This window comes from Chiloscyllium punctatum, chromosome 25, assembly GCF_047496795.1.
Source record: "Chiloscyllium punctatum isolate Juve2018m chromosome 25, sChiPun1.3, whole genome shotgun sequence".
Classification (NCBI taxonomy): domain Eukaryota; kingdom Metazoa; phylum Chordata; class Chondrichthyes; order Orectolobiformes; family Hemiscylliidae; genus Chiloscyllium; species Chiloscyllium punctatum.
Window position 1 is genome coordinate 64,093,121 of NC_092763.1, and position 18,541 is coordinate 64,111,661.

The 18,541-nt window shown below is 39.5% G+C and overlaps 1 protein-coding gene across 3 annotated transcripts in view; it reads left to right on the forward strand.

Moving 5' to 3' along the window:
- The window catches only part of abcb7 (ATP-binding cassette, sub-family B (MDR/TAP), member 7), an 87,681-nt gene that overhangs the window by 44,636 nt on the left and 24,504 nt on the right, over window positions 1–18,541 (forward strand). For all 3 annotated transcript variants that reach the window (XM_072595423.1, XM_072595422.1, XM_072595424.1), the window contains exons 6-12: window positions 1,954–2,222; window positions 2,977–3,065; window positions 3,163–3,250; window positions 4,538–4,712; window positions 9,056–9,213; window positions 9,445–9,608; window positions 16,590–16,719. In XM_072595423.1, the coding sequence (XP_072451524.1) occupies window positions 1,954–2,222; window positions 2,977–3,065; window positions 3,163–3,250; window positions 4,538–4,712; window positions 9,056–9,213; window positions 9,445–9,608; window positions 16,590–16,719 (1,073 nt within the window). The remainder of the gene's footprint in view (window positions 1–1,953; window positions 2,223–2,976; window positions 3,066–3,162; window positions 3,251–4,537; window positions 4,713–9,055; window positions 9,214–9,444; window positions 9,609–16,589; window positions 16,720–18,541) is intronic.

An 18,541-nucleotide genomic window follows, 5' to 3' on the forward strand; every position in this document is an offset into this window, starting at 1 on the left:
TGTCTAGTAATAGTTTAGCATTTAGAAATATGCAACAATCCGAATCAGCCTGGCTTCATGAAGGGATAATCATGCCTCAAATTTAATAATTCTTTTAAGGAAATAAACAGCATGATAGATAAAGGGGAAACAGAAGATGTAATATATTTGGATTTTCAGAAATCATCTGATAAGGTACTACACATTAGGGTACTGAATAAGCCAAGAGCCTATGGTGTTGGAGGGAGTACATTGGCATGGGTAGAGGATTGGATAACCAATGGAAGACAGACAGTCAGGATAAGGGGGCTTTTTCAGGATGGTAACTTGCAATCTGTGAAGTGCCACAGGTTTCCATGTTGGGGCCACAATTATTTACAACATATATTCATAACTTGGATGAGGAAACTGAATGTACTATAGCCAGGTTTGCAGATGGCACAAAAATAAATGAGAAGGCAACTAACAAGGAACACAGAATCTATCTTGGAATATAGATATATTAAGTGAGTGGGCAAATGGAATATAATGTGAAAAATAGTGAGGTGATGCACTTTTGCAGGAATGATATTATTTAAATAGAGAGATTCCAGAAAATTACAGTAGAGAAATTTGGGAGTGTTTGTGCATGAATCATAATAGCTAATCAAAGTTCAGTGGTTCATAGGGAAGGCAGTTGGACTAGGAGAAAGTGAGGACTGTCGATGCTGGAGATCAGAGTCAAATATGTGGTGTTGGAAAAGTGCATCAAGTCAGGCAGCAGCCGAGGAGCAAGAGAATCGATGTTTCGGGCAGAAGCCCTTCATCAGAAAGGATAAAGGCTTATGCCCAAAACATTGATTCTCCTGCTCTTCCAATGCTGCCTACCCTGCTGTGCCTTTCCAGTACCACACTCTTGAAGGCAATTGGAATGTTGGTCTTTATTCCAAAGGTAATGGCATAGTAAAGTTTTTTGCTAAAACTATTAAAGGCAATCCTCAGACCACAGCTGGAATACAGCTTAGGCTCACTATAATCCATAAAAAGGTTGACTAGGCTGATACTGGGTATGGAGGGACTTTTTATGAGGAGCGTTTGAGTAGGTTAGGCCTTCACTCATTGGAATATAGAAAAATGAGAGATGACTGTACTGAAACAACAATTCTTAGAGGACTTGACAGGGTAGATGTGGAAAGGTTTCCCATTTTGGAAGGATCTAGGACCTGAGGGTATAATCTCAGAATAATGAGTCCCACATTTAAGGCACATGAGGAATTGTTTCTCAAAGGGTAATGAACTACAGAGAACTGTAAAGACTGGGTTGTTAAGTATATATGAGGCTGCGATAGACACATGTTTAATTAGTAAAGGAATCAAAATGGAGTTATCAATTATCAGATCAGCCATGATTTCACTGACTGGTGGAGCAGACCTGGGCTGCTCCTATATCTTATGGTCTTGAGAAAGCTGACCTGTTGAATTATCTTTCTTGCAAAGTGGAGTTTGTCATCTTTTATTCATAACTGAGTTTTAATGGTGAATCAATTCCAACAAATGGTTATGTCAAAACTAAGTTACGTACTTGCCTTGATCAATATCTATAGTTTTTGTAGGGCTTGTTAGACAGAGCAGCAATCCTGTCTAACATCTATTCCAAACCCTTCCAAAGTCAGTATTGATGATGCCATTGTAATGTTCTCTTTGTGGTCCCACTGTGATCAACTAGCTTACTAATTTTGTTGAAATTTGAGTTCTTTTTAGTCTGCATGGCTCAGCCTTTAGTGCATCAACTTGCTGAACCATCAGAAAATAATTGTTTTGTATTTTTGCTAATATATTGTATGTGTTACAAAGACATGAATAATGTCAGTCATAACTTATTGTTCAGTTTTGAAATTTGATTAAAATTTTCATTTTCTTCATGAAGAAATTAACTTTGAAATGATGAAACATGTTTTCAAAAGGTAATTAGATTTTTCTAAAATTCCTTTGCAGATGGTGTTTCAAGGATTTGTGCAGCATTCTTCAATGAACTCCGGAATGCTGTATTTGGCAAAGTAGCCCAAAGTTCTATCAGGCGAATAGCCAAAAATGTCTTCCTCCACCTACACAACTTAGATTTGAGTTTCCATCTCAGCAGGCAGACTGGTGCACTTTCAAAAGCTATAGATCGAGGGACAAGAGGTATCAGTTTTGTTCTGAGTGCCTTGGTGTTTAACCTTGGTCCCACCACCTTTGAAGTGCTGCTTGTCAGTAGCATTTTGGTAAGTGCTGCAGTTTTTTGCGCTGTTTTCAATATTTGTGCCCTTTGTTGAACAAAGTATTTTTAATAAATATGGTGGATCAGGGAATGAAATATAGTATCAGGGATGGTTTACTACAGGAGCATCGATGAGACCATATCTAGAGTACTGTCTACAGTTTTGGTCTCTAATTAAAAAAGGACAGAATCGCATTAGAAGCAATGCTAAGAAGGTTCACAACTAATTCCTGGGATAAGGAGGTTAATTTGTGAGGAAAGTTTAAACTTGCATCCAGAATGAGTGGATAATCTTGATGAAACACATTCTACGGCACACTTGCTGAATGGAGGTTTTGCGTTATAATGAAGTTACAACTAGGGATACAGTTTAAGAATGAGGTCTCCCATTTAAGACCATGATGAAAATTTTCTGAGAATCATATATCTATGAAATTCCTTTTTCCCCAGGGAACAGTGAAGACAATGTTCTTGACTAACAAGAAACTCAAGTTATTAGGGGTAGGCAGAAAAGTGGAGATTCTCAATTCCAAAGTGAAATGGCCGTAATCAGATCAGTCATGATCTTATAGAATGACAAATCAGGCTTGAAGGGCCAAATGGCCTTCTGTTACTAATATCTATGCCTAAATGTATCAACTCCTCATTAGAATTCATGTTCAAATGCACAAAACTGCATTTACCTAAAGTTAACAGTAATGACTATAGCAAATTGTAAATTCTAGAAATGTTTCACTTTAAATGTTTATTTCTTACAGTATTATAAATGTGGTGGACCATATGCGTTAATAACTCTGGGAACTTTAACTGCATATTCAGTTTTTACAATTGGCATCACACAATGGAGGTACTGTAGCAATGTTAAATCTATTTCATTTCAGTTTTCTTCTTAACCAACAGTGTCTTTGCGATGACTTTAAAAATGTTTAATTTCTCACTTGTAGGACTCGGTTCCGAATTGAAATGAATAAAGCTGATAATGATGCAGGCAATGCAGCAATAGACTCGCTCCTGAATTATGAAACTGTGAAGGTAGGATGTGTGGAATTATTTTAATGATTCTAAACAACCTTGTATCAAAACAAAAGTAATTCCATCTTTTAAGATTATACAATTTGAATTGTTATACTCTTCCTCCCCTGCTCTTGTTACAACTCTCAATGTCAAAGTGTTATAAAGTAATTAACACCCCTAGTATAAGCAATTCTTTGAGCGTTGGCTCTATCATATGAATTTAATTTTATTCCTTTACGAGCTGTGAGCAATTTAGATTATACGTCTTAAAGTTTGATTGTGATTGTGTCCAAAAACAAACATTAGACGCTGTTGATAAATAATTATTGCAATTGCTCCAGAATTAGTGACTGTCTAGGATGTAAGAGTTATTATGCAAGTGTGAATTTGTTGGTACTTAAGGTTTAGCCACATGGATGGAAATGCTGGTTTGGCTGCAATATACCTTTTCTCAAAGGTAGGTTGGTATAGTATTGGCAGAATTCTCTCTCTCTAAACAAGGCTTGCTCATGGAAGTATAGTAAACTTCAACACCATATCTCAAACTGCTCTCTTTGCGATTATATTGTTAGCTGCTGGGAGAGTAGCTCAGTAGGCAATGTTTTACACCAATTGCAAGTTAACCCAGGTGTGCGACTAAGCTGAAAGTATGTATTTTAGCTATCAAATAGTACCAATGGTGGGAATGTAGTAAATGTGACTAAAAAGTTCCTTTGTTACGTTAGTGACACACTAGGGAATTCTCAAAAAAAAGTGATAATGCTGGAAAACTTAGCAGTCTGGCAACATCTGTTTACATTTCAGATTTCCAATGTCTGCAGTATTTTGTTCTTTTTGGGAATTTTCAAATTTCATCCCAGGTCTGCTTTAAATTGATATCACCTGGAGCACTGAAGAAAAATATGGGCTTGCATGTTGAGAAGGTCAAAATTAGCAAGAGGTCGTGCTGCTAGTTGCCATACAATCAACTTTGTAGTTGGATATTGGATGATCAAATTGGTTTTGGCTGCAATGGCCCCATAGTCAGGTTGTCAATGCAAACATTAAAACTGCAACTTTGGAAAGCTGACAGACACTGTCTGACATCCATGGAAATGTAACTTGGTAGCACCTCGTACTTTCAGAAGAACGTCAAAACTTAAGATATTCCCATCTTTTCCTCAATATTAAGAACAGATGCCTTAGATTCTGCAGAAAAGCTTTTCAAACTTATACTTGTTTTTCTATAAATTTAAGAAAGCTCTTGCTGTGCAAAGCTAGCTATCCACTGGCAAAAGAGTACTGTAGTTTAAATTCCTCTTTCAGTATTTCAACAACGAGAAGTATGAAGCGGCAAGATATGATGGATACTTGAAGACTTATGAAAATGCTTCTCTGAAGACTGCCTCAAGCCTTGCAGTACTGAACTTCGGTCAGAATCTTATTTTTAGCTGTGGCCTGACTGGAATCATGCTACTTGCAAGTCAAGGAATCCTAGCAGGTACTGTGACTAAACTGGCAAATTTGCTTTAAAGATTTATAGCCTGGACATTTGGATGTGTTATTCTTTGTAAAGTTCCTCCCCTCATTTAGTTGGTTTGTTTTTTGAGTACTAATCCTACTTCTTTTTAAAATTCATTGATGACCTGCTGATGAACCAACTATGTTGGATCCCAGGCGATATCTCCCAACATCCACCTGTGTTTCTACTTGTTGGAGTCTATATTTACTTTGAGGACTGGGAGGTTGCTTTGCTATACTTCTTGAGGAATAGTGACTCACTGACTGAATTTGTGAACACCAGTGGCAATGGCTGCAGGCATAAGACCAATATGCTAGGTTTCTGTTTATTCATTTATAGTATATGGGCATCGCTGAGAAGACCAGCATTTATTGCCCATCCATAGTTGCCCTTGACAAAGTGGTTGTGAGCTGTCGTCTTGAGTTGCTGTTGTCCATTTGCTGATGTTCTCACAATGTCATCAGTGAGGGAGTTTCAGCATTTTGACCCAAGGACAAGGAAGGAATAGTGAGAAGTTCCAAGTCAGGGTAGTCATGTGTATCCTGCAGGTAGGTGACCTGAGGCAATTAAGTGCCTCGAACAAGCAGGAAAATTACTTGACTCTATACAATTCTTGAAATAGCTTATTTAGGAATAATTTGAGAATGCTTCTGTTTTTCCCTCCCGTATTCCCTCTGTCAGTTATGAAAAACACAATTAAATAATACATTTTTGTGCTATGTTTAATCTATTAATTTCAAATCCAGACACAGTTCTCATTATTCATTGCATCAACAGCAATGAACTGACAACTGATCTGAAAATCAAAGGAAGTTTTATTTGCTAAACTGCTATAGCCATCAGAGCCTAGAAATTTCTGATATAAACTTTTCTTTGAATATTCAGTGTGATGACCATTTCATTTTAATAAGCATTTGAAAAGTGATAATTACAAGTCTTTGTACAAAAACTGCAGCATTAGACTGCAATCATGACAAGATGACTGTGTCCTGTTTTTACCAATTCAAAACAATAGGAAAAATTGATAATGTTACTATAATTCAGTGTGCCATATTTCCAAAAAATGATCATTAAGACTTTGGTTATTACAATTTAGGTTTATAGCATTAAAAATGCACAGCATTTTAAGCTGGAGTTCTGACATTTTTCTTGTCTCCTTCAATAACCCTGCCATCTTCATATTTGCATCCTTTTGTAAAGATGATCTCTTTGTTATTACCAGCACATAAAAAGCACAAGTCAGGAGTCTGATGGGTGATGCAATCACACTCAAAGCTCAACAGCATCCAGACTAAAACTGCTTGATTGGCATTTCTCACTTAGCTTAAACATCCACTACTGATTTATTATTGATGCACATATGATCATATCACAAAGATAGGTGGGAAAGTACACTGGAAAGTAAACACAGGCTGTATTGTAGATAGGTTAATTGAGTGGGCAAAGATCTGGAAAATGGACTATAATTTTGGAAAGTGTGAAATTGTCTATTTTGGCAAGAAGGTTAAAGTATATTATTTAAATGATGAGAGCTTGTAGAAGGATCTGGGTGTCCTGGTGTATGAATATGATAGATTAGTATGGAGGTACAGCAAGTAATTAAGAATAGATGGTTTTTATGTTCACTTATGGCTAGGCCAGCATTTATTACCCATCCTGAGTTGCCCTTGAGAGAGTGCTTTCTTGAACTGCTGCACAAGGTAGATGTGCAATGTTAGGAGATAATTCCAGGATTTTGATCTAACCGCTGCTGAAGAAATGGCATTATATTTCCAAGTCAGTTTGGTGATTGGCTTGGAGGGGAACTTATAGGTGGCGGTGTTCCCGTGTATCTGCTGCCCCACCTAGATGGAGTTGATCATGGGTTTGGAAGATGCTGTCTCAGGATCTATGGCAAATATATGCAGTACCAATCGGCCTATTCCTGATGCTAATTCATGTTTGTATATTCAGTGTTAGCTGCAGCATGCACTACAGCAACTTGCCTTATTTCCAAAACTACTTCAGTCATCTTGAAGCAAAAGAACATCACATGCATGGGAATGCCATCACTTCTAAGACCCATACCATTTTTATTTGGACATTAATTATTGCTGGGTGAAAATTGCAGTGTGGCAATACCTTTACTTCCAGAAAGCAACCCATCTTTCCCATATTTGGAAGCAGTTTGGGATGGAAATTAGTGCAGGCGTGGAACCAATAATCACATGCCAAGAATGGGGCAATGGCAGGGAAGAACAACTAAAGCTGTGGTTTATATCAGCAAAGTATCATTGAATAGGTTAGACTTCCCTCTTTGTTTCGACTTATGCTTCCTTCCCCTGTCCGAATTAAAATTAGCACTAATGCTCAATGCAGTAACTGATAAATCCTGTTTATTTTTAATAGTTCATGGAATGTGGGCATTGCTGGCTGTACCAGCATTTACATAATCAGCACCTCCCTAATTGCCACTGGAGTGACTTGCTTGTTAGGGCCGTTTAAGAGGGCAGTTAAGAACCAGCCATTTTGCTGTTGGTCTTAACTCGCACGGAGGACAGAAATGTAAGAACAACTGATTTCCTTCCCTGAAGAACATGAGTAAACAGGATAGCCTTTTACAACAATAATTACATGGTTGCCATTAGAGTAGCTATTCACTCCAGATTTTCATTGATTCAGATGTCATCATCTGCCATGGTGGGTTTCAAACCCACATTCCCAGTGTCATTGGTCTAATCATTTTCAGCTGCTTCAGTTATGGCCTCCCTCCATCATAAGGTCCAATGTGGGGATATTCACTATAACTTTACAATGTCAAGCATCCACAAATATCCATTCTCTCCACCAACACTCTGTAGTAGCAGTATGTACTATCTTTATGATGCATTGCAGCAATTCACAAAGATCCTCAGACCACCTTCCACACCTATGACCACTTCCATCTAGAAGCACAAGGGCAGGAGATACAAGGGAGCACCATCACCCGCCACTCACTGTCTTGACCTGGAAATATATTGCCGTTCCTTCACTGTTTCTGGGTCAAAATCTTCTACTTTTAACCCTGATGGCATTGTGGGTCAACCCACCGCAAATGGACAGTTCAAGATAACCAGTCACCACCAACTTCTCAAGGGCACCTAGGAAGGGGCAATAAATGCTGGCCAGCCAGCAACACTCACATCCACAAATTAATTGAAGAATTAGCCTGGTTTTCTTGGGTTACTAATCCAATGACAATGCCCCATGTACACTCACATTCAGTTTTTTGTATTCTTCCATCGGCTGTGGATGCCATTGAAAAGGTTAGAGTTTGTTGCCATTTGTGATCATCTGGAAGCAGGTGTCGTTGAGCTACCTTCTTCAACTCCTGCTGTCCATGCGATGTAAGTATACCCATAGTGCTGGTAAGGAAACTCCACCATTTTGATCCAGTGATAGGGTATATTTCCAAGTCAGGATGGTATGTGGCTTGTTGAAGAACTTGGAGGTGGAGAAATTCCCATGTGTTTGCTGTCCTTTTTCTTGAGGAGGTTAGCTTGTCTGTGATTGGAAAGTGTTGTCAGAGTAGGTTTGGTAAGTTGCTGCATCATGTAAATGGTGCACATTGTTGCTGCTGTGTGTCACTGGTGGAGGGAGTGAATCTTTAAGTTGATAGATGGAGTGGGGTCAGTAAGGCCGGCTGCATTGTCCTGGATAGTGTCAAACCCAGTGTGTTTGAGATCACATTCATCCAGCCAAATTGAGAGTATTCCATCATCACCTGACTTATGGCTTGTAGATGGTGCACAAGCTTTGGTTGGTGAGGTGTTACTCCCTGCAGTATTTCCCAGCTGATGACCTGGTCTTGTAGCCACAGTGTTTATATCATTGGTCCAGTTCAGCTCTAGGTCATTGGTAATAACCATCAGCTTAGGATGTTCATAGCAGGGATTCAGTGATGGTAATGCTTTTGGATGTCATAGAGTTATAGAAATGTACAGTATAAAAACAGACCCTTTGGTCCAACTCATCCATGCCAAGCTTCTCTCTTGTTGGAGACAATTGTTGGCTTGCACTGTGCAGTGGAAAAATTACATGCCACTTATTAGCCCAAGCCTGAATGTTTCGGTCTTGCTGCATATGGGTGCAGACTGTCAGTATCTGAGAAATTGAAAATGACTGCTTTTTTTTTTGCAATCATCAGCAAGTATCTCTTCTACTTCATTAAATTCACTGCCTTTTATTGGTTAATGCGAATATTGTTATATAGTAATAAGCTCCTGTTGAGGTCTTTGTTAATACTGCTTCAAGTTGAATTTATGTCTATATACAAGTTTATGGTAATACTTGTTCTTTTGTAGGTACACTGACAGTTGGAGACCTGGTGATGGTAAATGGCCTACTTTTCCAGCTGTCTCTTCCCTTAAATTTTTTGGGCACGGTATATCGAGAGACACGACAGGCGCTAATAGACATGAATACTTTATTTACCTTGCTAAGCGTTGATGCAAAGATCAAGGTAATGTGACACAGTTGTTGAAAGTCAACATGTTGATGTAAGACTCTAACTTCCACATTTTACTTTGTATTCTAAAAAATATATCTTGAAAATGTTTAATAATTTGAGACCCCTCCTTCAGTTTTTTAAGATGTCCCAATGGGAAATTAGATGCAAGTCATTTTGTGTCTTTTTGTTTTAACCTTACATGTTGCTCTTAATTCTTAATTTTGTTTTTTTGGGGGTTTTTAGGATGTAGAAAAGGCACCAGCACTGCAGGTTTCTCCTGAGAAATCTGCGATCACTTTTGAAGATGTTTGCTTTGAATATATCGATGGTCACAAGGTCCTTGATGGAGTATCATTTGAAGTTCCTGCTGGGAAGAAAGTGGCAATTGTAGGTGGGAGTGGTTCTGGGTAGGTAGTTATTTACACTAGTAATCTTGCCAATTCAAACTTTATTATTTGAAATATTGCCTCCACTTTATTTGACTCCAAAATTTTGCTAAGTTATCTATCAGATGCTTTTTGTTACCTTTCACTTATGGATTGAACCCCTAACTGTTTTCCCTTTTTAATTCAGAGTTGCTGTCCTCTGATGTCTTTGATTCAAAAATTGGTTGAGGAAAGGATAGGGGAGCTTTTCAGTTGATCTCAACCAATGCTATTTATCTTGTTCTTTTATTTTCCTCTTAATTTGAAAGTGAGCCATTTGGAACCAAATATTCTTGTTTTTGTTATTCATCAACAACAGTAAGCCTTTAATTAAACATTGAGGATTACATCCTGTAGCATGTGGGGCCAGATATATTTTACACACATGCATTTTATAATATTAAAAAATATAGTTACATATCATTAAGAAAGAACAATTCAGATTTTTATGAGACCCACAGCTACTTTCTGATTCCAACAATGAATTTAGTTCTCTTACCAATGACTCTTGACCTGCTTCCTGGCTATTTCCCCAAACTAGATCAGAACCTTGGCATCATCTCTTTATTTTCAGAAATTAATTTCAAAGCCCCATCACCCAATATGTTAATTTCTATATTGTGTCCTCCCCTTACCTCGAATACAGTTAAAGGGGAGGTGATGATGTAATGGTAATGTTACTGGACTAGTAATCCAGAACCCCAGGCTAACGTTCTGGGTGCATGGATTCGTACCCAACCATGGCAGATGGCATAATTTCAATTCCATAATATCTGGAACAAAAATCTAGCCTAATTGCAATCAGGTAGCCAATTATTAAATTATTGTTGTTAAAAAGACATCTGGTTAATGACAGAGAAATTTGCAATCCTTACCTGGTGTGGGCCTCCATGTGTCTTGAGACCTACAGGTTAACTCTTAACTGTCCTCTGAAATGACACTCAATTGTATGAAACCACGGCAAAGTCTAAGGAAAACAATGAAACCAGCTGGACAACCTGTCATCTACATAAGAACCAACAATAGCATACCCAACTCTGTTTTCACGTCATGTCAATTTTTATGCCAAATTTGGGAGAGCTATCCCACAGACTAGTCAAGCAATAGCCTCCTGTCATAGTCATTGTCTAGAACATATAATTCCATAACTCTGTCCCAAACAATCACCATCCCTGGGTGTACCCTGTTTCACCATGGGGAGCAAAATGGTGGCACAGTGGTTTATAGGTGGAAAAGAATTGCCCGGGGAGTCCTCAACATTCACTCAAATGTAATCAAGTTGAACCTGCTGATTACTGCCCTCGTTTCCCCCCTCAGCTGATAAATCAGTGCAATCTTTAAATGCCATTTGGAAGAAGCACGAGAGTGCTCAGTATTTCAGATGGGGACTTCAATGTCAATTATTGAATGGCTCAGTAGCACTACTACCCGACTGAGCTACCTGAATCCCAAAAGAGAGCTGCTAGACTTTTGTTGTGGTAAGTGGAGGGGGAATCAACAAGAGGGCGAAATCAACTTGACCTCATTCTTGTCGCAAATGCATACATTCACGATTCTGTGCGGAGATGTGACCACAGCTCAGTACTTGTGGAGATCAAGACCTGCCTTCACATTTAGAATATAATACAATGGAGGTTCTGTGGCACTACCAGTGTGCTAACTTGAACAGTTCGCGCAATTCTCAGTTGGCTATCCACGAGGTGCTGGGCCATTACCAGCAGAATTATATTTGATTGCAATTTGTAACCTCAGGACCCAGCATATCTCCCTAATGTACCATTCCCATCAAACGACAAGGTTAACCATAATTCAATGAAGAATACAGGAGGATATGCCAGCTGCTGCACCAGGCATCCAGAAAAAGTGAGGTGTCAACCTGGTAAAGCTGATGAACAACACATGCCTGTTGCATTAGAATGATTCAATCAATAGACTAAATGATCTCTCATCAACAGATCAGATCTAAAACCTGCATTCCTGCCACGTCCAATCATGAATGGTAATGAATAACTATGCAACTAGCAAGAGATGGAGGTTCAGTTAATGTACCATTCTCGACAATGCCGTGGCAAAACGGGCCATTGGGAATCCAGGAAAACTCTCTGCTGGTTGGATTCATACCTAACATAAAGGGAGATAATTGTGGGTGTTAGAGGTCAAATATTTCAACTCCAGCACATCACTGCAAGTGTTTGTCAGGATAGTACCCATCTAGGACCCATCCCCCTTCAACAATTACCTCCCTTCTATCTCACAGGATGTTTTCTGATTGCACAATGTTTACCACCATTCAGAAAACCTTAGATATTGAAGCTGTCGGTGTATATATGCAGCAAAACCTGGACAAAAAATAGGCTTCTGTTAATTCATGGCAAGTAATATTGTGCCACAGGTGCAGGTGAATGTGTCTACACTGTAAGGACTGCAGCAATTGGAGAAGACTGCTCTCCACCACCTCCAAGGCATGTAGGGATGAGCAGTAAATGTCAGCCAGTGATGGCCACATGCCAGGAACGAATTAAAACTGTTTTCCATGGCAGATTTCCTTTCTTTCCAGCTATATATGCATGGCTTTTCTTCAAAATTCAAATAACAACATTATCACAAAGCAGAAAATAGAATAATGCATCAAAACAGACCATTCAACCCAACTGTTTCATGAGCCTTCTCCTGCCATTCTTCATCGAACTCTTAGTAATTCTAATGAAAGTCATAGTCCTGAGATGCTTGGTCTATTCGTTCTTTCCAAATGCTTGACCTGCACAGAATTCCAGCATTCTATTTTTATTCCCTAAATTTGGTATTCCTCTATTTATTTCTTCTTGTGTTTACCTAGTTTCCTTGAATGTGTCAATGCCATTTACTGCAGCTACTCCCTGTAATGAATTTCATATTCTAGCTACTCTTTGAGCAGCAAAGGAGCCTTCTATACCTGTTGCTATTATCAGTGATGTTTTTAATTAATTATCCCTCAGTTAGAAACTTCCCATAAATTGAAGTACTTTGCCTTTAATCTCAATATGTCACGTTTCATATTCTTGAAGGCCTCTGTTAGGTCACCCATCTATCTTTTTCTACAGCAAGAATCCCAGTCTGTTTAACTTTTCCCGATAGAAATATCCTTACATCTTGGTATGTTTCAAATAAATCCTTTGTGCACCTTCTTGGGTACATATCGATGTTGTTTTATAATATGGAGTCAAAACTGTGCTGAAAACTCCCAATTTTGGATTAACCCAGGTTCTATAAAAATTTAATAAAACTTTGTTTTTTGGAATTCTGTTCCACTAGGAATGAAACCCAGTGCTTTGTTTGCTCGTTTTAATGGTATTATTAACCGTGTTGCTACTTTCATCAATTTGTGTAATCCACATTCCTTTGCTCCTCTGTCATTTGACATTTGTTATCCAAAACAGGCCATGATTTTCTGCCAAAAAAGCATTGCCTCACAATTGACTGTATTGAAATTTATTTGCTACTTACACACCCACTCTACAAGTTTATTAATGTCTTGTATTTTGTGGCATTTTTCCTCGGTGTTAATTATAGGCCCCAAATTTGGCATCACCTGCGGATTTTGAAATTGCATTTCTAATTCCCAAGTCCAGAGTTTTTCTGTAAATCACTCACGTTGGTGAATGTGGAATACATTCTCACTTTTGGCAATGTAGTTGTACATAACCCTGAACCCTATTTTTTTTTTTACCTGCTCCCAGAGTCTGTATGCTCTGACCTGAGTCAAAGGTCTACTAAGAAATATCTTTGTGAAAATATTTTGAAAATCCAAGAATATGATTGAACCTTGTCTTCTCCTTTTTGTTGCTTCAAAAGAATTCAGTATTGTTGGTCAGCTTTGATCTTTCCTTTTGGAATCCAATATCCAAGTGGTCTATTGTATCTTTTAGAAAAGATTCCACAATGTTTTCTGATATCATTATTAAGTTGACTTGTCTTTACTTCTCCAGATGACTTATTCAAATATTTTGAAACTGAGCCTATTCTGCAAAATATACTTTGGGTGAGGGATATCAATATCGATCAGTAAGAATGGCTTAATACCATAGTCCAAAGATGTGCAAGTCAGGTGAATTGGCCATGCTAGGTGCATTAGTTGGAGGGAAATGAGTCTGGGTGGGTTACTCTTCGGAGGGTCGGTGTGGACTTGTTGGGCAGAAGGGCCTGTTTCCACACTGTAGGGAATCTAATCTAATCTACTGACTGAACTGGTTGAGACCTAAAAGGCATGGCTACTATCTTGGTCTGTAGCAGTTGATGAGAGCGAACAAGTGGGGAAAAATCTACTTGACTTCATCCTCCACAATCTAGCTATTGCAGATGTGTCCACCTATGACCATAATGGTAGGAGTAACCACTGCCCACCATGGAGACCAAGTCCTGCTTTCACCTGGAGTGTTCCTCCCATTGTTATGTGGCGCTACTATTGTGCTAAATTGGCCAGACTTGAAATCGATCTAACAACTGAAACTTGAGTCAAGGTGCCGGTGTTGGCCTGGGGTGGACAAAGTTAAAAATCACACAACACTACCTGATGAAGGAGCAGCTTGTATTTCCGCATAAACCTGTTGGATCTGCTGTCATGTGATTTTTAACTGAAAATTGAATATTCATGAGGTGCTTTGGATTATCAGTAGAATTGAATTAATCACATTATTATGGCTTGGAATTTCCCCCAGCCTATTGCTTGTCAAACTGAGAGTAATCAACCCTGATTCAATGAAGAGTACAGGACAGCATTCTAGGAGCAGCACAGGGCATACCTTCGTACCAGTGATCATCCTAGTGAACCTTTGCTGAATGGCCTCCAGTTTATTTCCCTGTTTCGCCATAGTTGGTTTATATCTCAGAATCTTTCCTCCTTACTGGGATATATTTTTGCTCAGAGTCATAAATTACCCCTTTAAATGTCTGCCACTGCTTGCTTGCTGTCATTCCTGTTAATCTATTAATCCAGTTGACTTTAGCTAACTATATCCTTCTTTTCATTGCAACTCACTTTAAGTTAAACACAGTTGTTTCTGACCCAAGGTTCTCACACTCAAACTGGAGAAGGGTTACACGTGAAACATTGACTTCTCCAACTCCTGATGCTGCCTGGCTTGCTCTGTTTTTCCAGCCTCCTGCTTGCCTATCTTGGATTTCTGCATCTGCAGTTTTGTTTTATCTCTTTAATTTTGTTGACCATCTATCTTGTGGCTCAGGTACTAATCTGGAGGTTATTACGTTTTTGGTTCTGCTTTTTAATTTAGTCCCTAGCTGCTTATATTTCCACCAGCAGAGCCTTTTTTCTTTTTCTGTCAATATAGCGGCGCGGTGACTCAGTGGTTAGCACTGCTGCTTCACAGCACCAGGGTCCTGGGTTCGATTCCTACCTGTCTGTGTGGAGTTTGCACATTCTCCCCATGTCTGCGTAGGTTTCCTCTGGGTGCTCCGGTTTCCTCCCACAATCTAAAGATGTGCACATCAGGTGAATTGGCCATACTAAATTGCCCACAGTGTTAGGTATGTTAGTCAGGGGTAAATATAGGGTAGGGGAATGGGTTTGGGTGGGTTTCTCTTTGGAGGGGTGGTGTGGACCTTTTGGGCCGAAGGGCCTGTTTCCACACTGTAGAGAATCTAATCTAATTGGTACCTACATGGACCAAGAAAAATGGATCATCGCCCTCCTATTCCAAGTTCTTGTCCAGCCTGGATGAGAAATCCTGAAACAGAACACCAGGCAAGCAATACAGCCGTTGGGACACTCAATCCTGGTCGCAAAGATTGGTGTCAATTCCCCTTACTATATTAACCTAATTACAACTACATTTCTCTTTTCACCTCTCCCTTAACTGACTCTCTTTACGTTGGTGCTATGATCAGTTTGCTCATTCACTCTCATCCACACAAGAAGAAAGAATCTCAAACCTGTTCGTCAAGCTCAAGTGCTGAGGCTCCTTCAACACTGCCCTCCTGATCCCTCCTGCCTGCCTCACTCATAGTCACAACCTCCTGTACATCGCCACTGCCCAAATTTGATGTAGTTAATCTCAGGGGTGTAACCCCCTCCTGAAACTCCGTGTCTAGGTAACTTGTCCCCCTCCCTGCTGTGTCAGTGTTTGAAACTCAGAATCCAGCTCATCAACCCCAATCCCTGAAACAACCACCACTTGCTGCAGATGTGGTCACTATGAACCACAGTGGGGTCCACCAGCTCCCACATGATATTGAAGGCAGTGTGTGATAAAATGCTATCCACTTGACTGGATTGGTGCAGCTGCAACAACATTCAAGCTAGATTCCAATCAAGTCAATATCAGTGCACATTGGCAGCAGTGTATACCATTTGCTAGATGCCTGCAATAACTCACCCAGGCTTCTTCAGTAGCATCTTCCAAATCTACATCCTCTATGACCTAGAAGTATAAGGGTTGCGGCTGCTTAAGAATACCAGTCCCTGCAAGCTTTGTTCCAAAATGGACATTGTTCTGACTTGGACCAATGTCACTGAATCATACTTTGGAACACCTTTCCTAATAGTGCTTTAGGTGTCCCTGCACTCCAAGGACTGTATTACAGTTTTCTCCAGGGCATTTGGCTATAGGGCAAACGTTGTTCTAGCCAATGACACCTAAATCTCAGGATGTTTTTCAAACTGTCTCCAGTTGTCTGATGCAGTTATTATTATTACTAATGAACTTTGATATATATTTCTTAGTCTTTCCATCCCCACCTGCTTTATAGGTGTTTAGATTTAACCATTGTGGAGTTGAGATGAAATCCAAGTTTGGTTATCTCATTCACCCCCTTTCTGTCTTGTCTTTATTTTTTTCTAATTTCATCCAATACTTTATTACACTTTGATATTTACTGGGGATGGTCCAGTTTATCATTCCATTAATAGATTTGACTTATCTTTTGACAAGCACCTTTAAATAATTGTGCAATTTGTTTTGTATGGTACAGGAAAAGCACAATAGTGAGGTTGCTGTTCCGCTTCTACGAACCTCAGGCCGGAAACATTTACGTGGCTGGTCAGAATATTAAAGATATTAGTCTGGAAAGCTTGAGGAAGGCCATTGGTGTTGTACCACAGGTAAGGATGATTGTGTCCAAATGTTTTTCAGGTCTCAGTTTGAGGGTATGTTTTCAATGTCTTGTTTAAGCAGCAAATTTGATATCAGTGAACAGTGGGTGGAGGGAGGGATGCCAACTGACATACTAATAATTCACATAACAGTTGTCATACTTGAGTTAATTGCATAAGATGCATTGCTTTCTTAAAGTTGCCAGCCAAGTCGTTAAATCCTTCTGGTTGCACAGTAATGGTCTGGAATATTCTTGCTTTGGGCAAACTGAAATTCTGAAAGGGGAAGCCCAACTTGAAACTGACTGCAATGACAGATGGCAGGCTGTTGTTTTTCTGATTTAGAATAATTTAACTGCATAAATATATTAACTGTGTTGAATTGTTCCTGTGGATTTCGCCCTGTATGCTAATCTTCTGAGGGTTTGACAATAAGTAAACTGTATGCAACAAATCTTTACGATGTAGTGCATTTTACATTTCTGATATATTGAAGTCTTGGCCAGGCCACTAGGTGGAGTGTTTAAATTCTTCAAGCGCTGTGTAGAAGCTTCATCTTTTCTTTGTGAAGAGCGCAGATAGTGGTGGCAGGCTATGACCCAGTTTTGGCTAATTTCTCAAGTGGTGTCATCCAGAGCTTCCTGGACTGTGGGTCTCAATTCCCCAGTGGGGTACTGAGATGAGTTTTTGGGACCACAATTAACACTGGTGGTCGTGGAACTTTGATTACTTTCTGACAGCTGCAAGGACCCTTCAAATGCTTGCATTCTATTTTTGACTATGCGGCCTAATGGACTGCTATCTGAAATCTGATTGCTGCTGGAAAAAGCTGGAGAATAATTACAATAGGTGTATACTTTTAAAGAAACCCTGTCTTTTCATTGTTTGTCCCCACACTTCTGTTCTCCCAATTCCCCAACTCATTTAACGAGTAAACCTGACCCCTGCCTCAACAATTTCTAGCCCCAAAATTTTCAGTCCAGGGTGTCACAAAGCCTAAGGTGTTAAAAAGAGATCACACCATGAAAATGTTTGAGAAGCACTGTTATAGCCTCTGAAGCACCTTGGGATATTTTCTTATGTTGAAGGTGAAGTGCAACTCCAAGTTAATATCTGTGGTCAGAAATCAGCTTGAAAGATATACAATGTGCATATGTACCTTTTCCATTATGATACAAACGAACAAGCAACAAGAATAGGCCACTCAGCCCTTTAAGCCTGTTCCACTATTCAAAAACTCATGACTGATCTGATTTTACCTTCAACTCTACATTCCCGCATAAAATCAATTCAATCCTTCATTCCCTTAGTAATCAAGAATCTGTCTACCTCTGCCTTAAAAATATTTAAAGATTCTGCATTCACTTCCTTTTGGAAAGGGAAGTCCAAAGACATTCAACCCTCTGAGGGGGTTGAAAAAGGCTTCCTAATTTCAGTCTTCAATGTGTGACTCCTTATTTTTAAACGACAGCCCCGAGTTCTAGGTTAGATTAGATTCCCTACAGTGTGGAAACAGGCCCTTCAGCCCAACTAGTCCACACCTTCCCTCCGAAGTGTAACCCACCCAGACCCATTTCCCTCTGACTAATGCACCTTACTCTGGGCATTTTGGCATGGCCAAATCACCTAACCTGCACATCTTTGGACTGTGGGAGGAAACTGGAGCACCCGGAGGAAACCCACGCAGAATGTGCGAAGTTCGAGGCTGGACTCGAACCTGGGACGCTGGTGCTATGAGGCAGCAGTGCTAACCACTTAGCCATCGTGCCATCCTTAATTCTTAAACTGAATTTTAAAGTATTTCGTCATAAACTGATTAGAATGCAGTGCT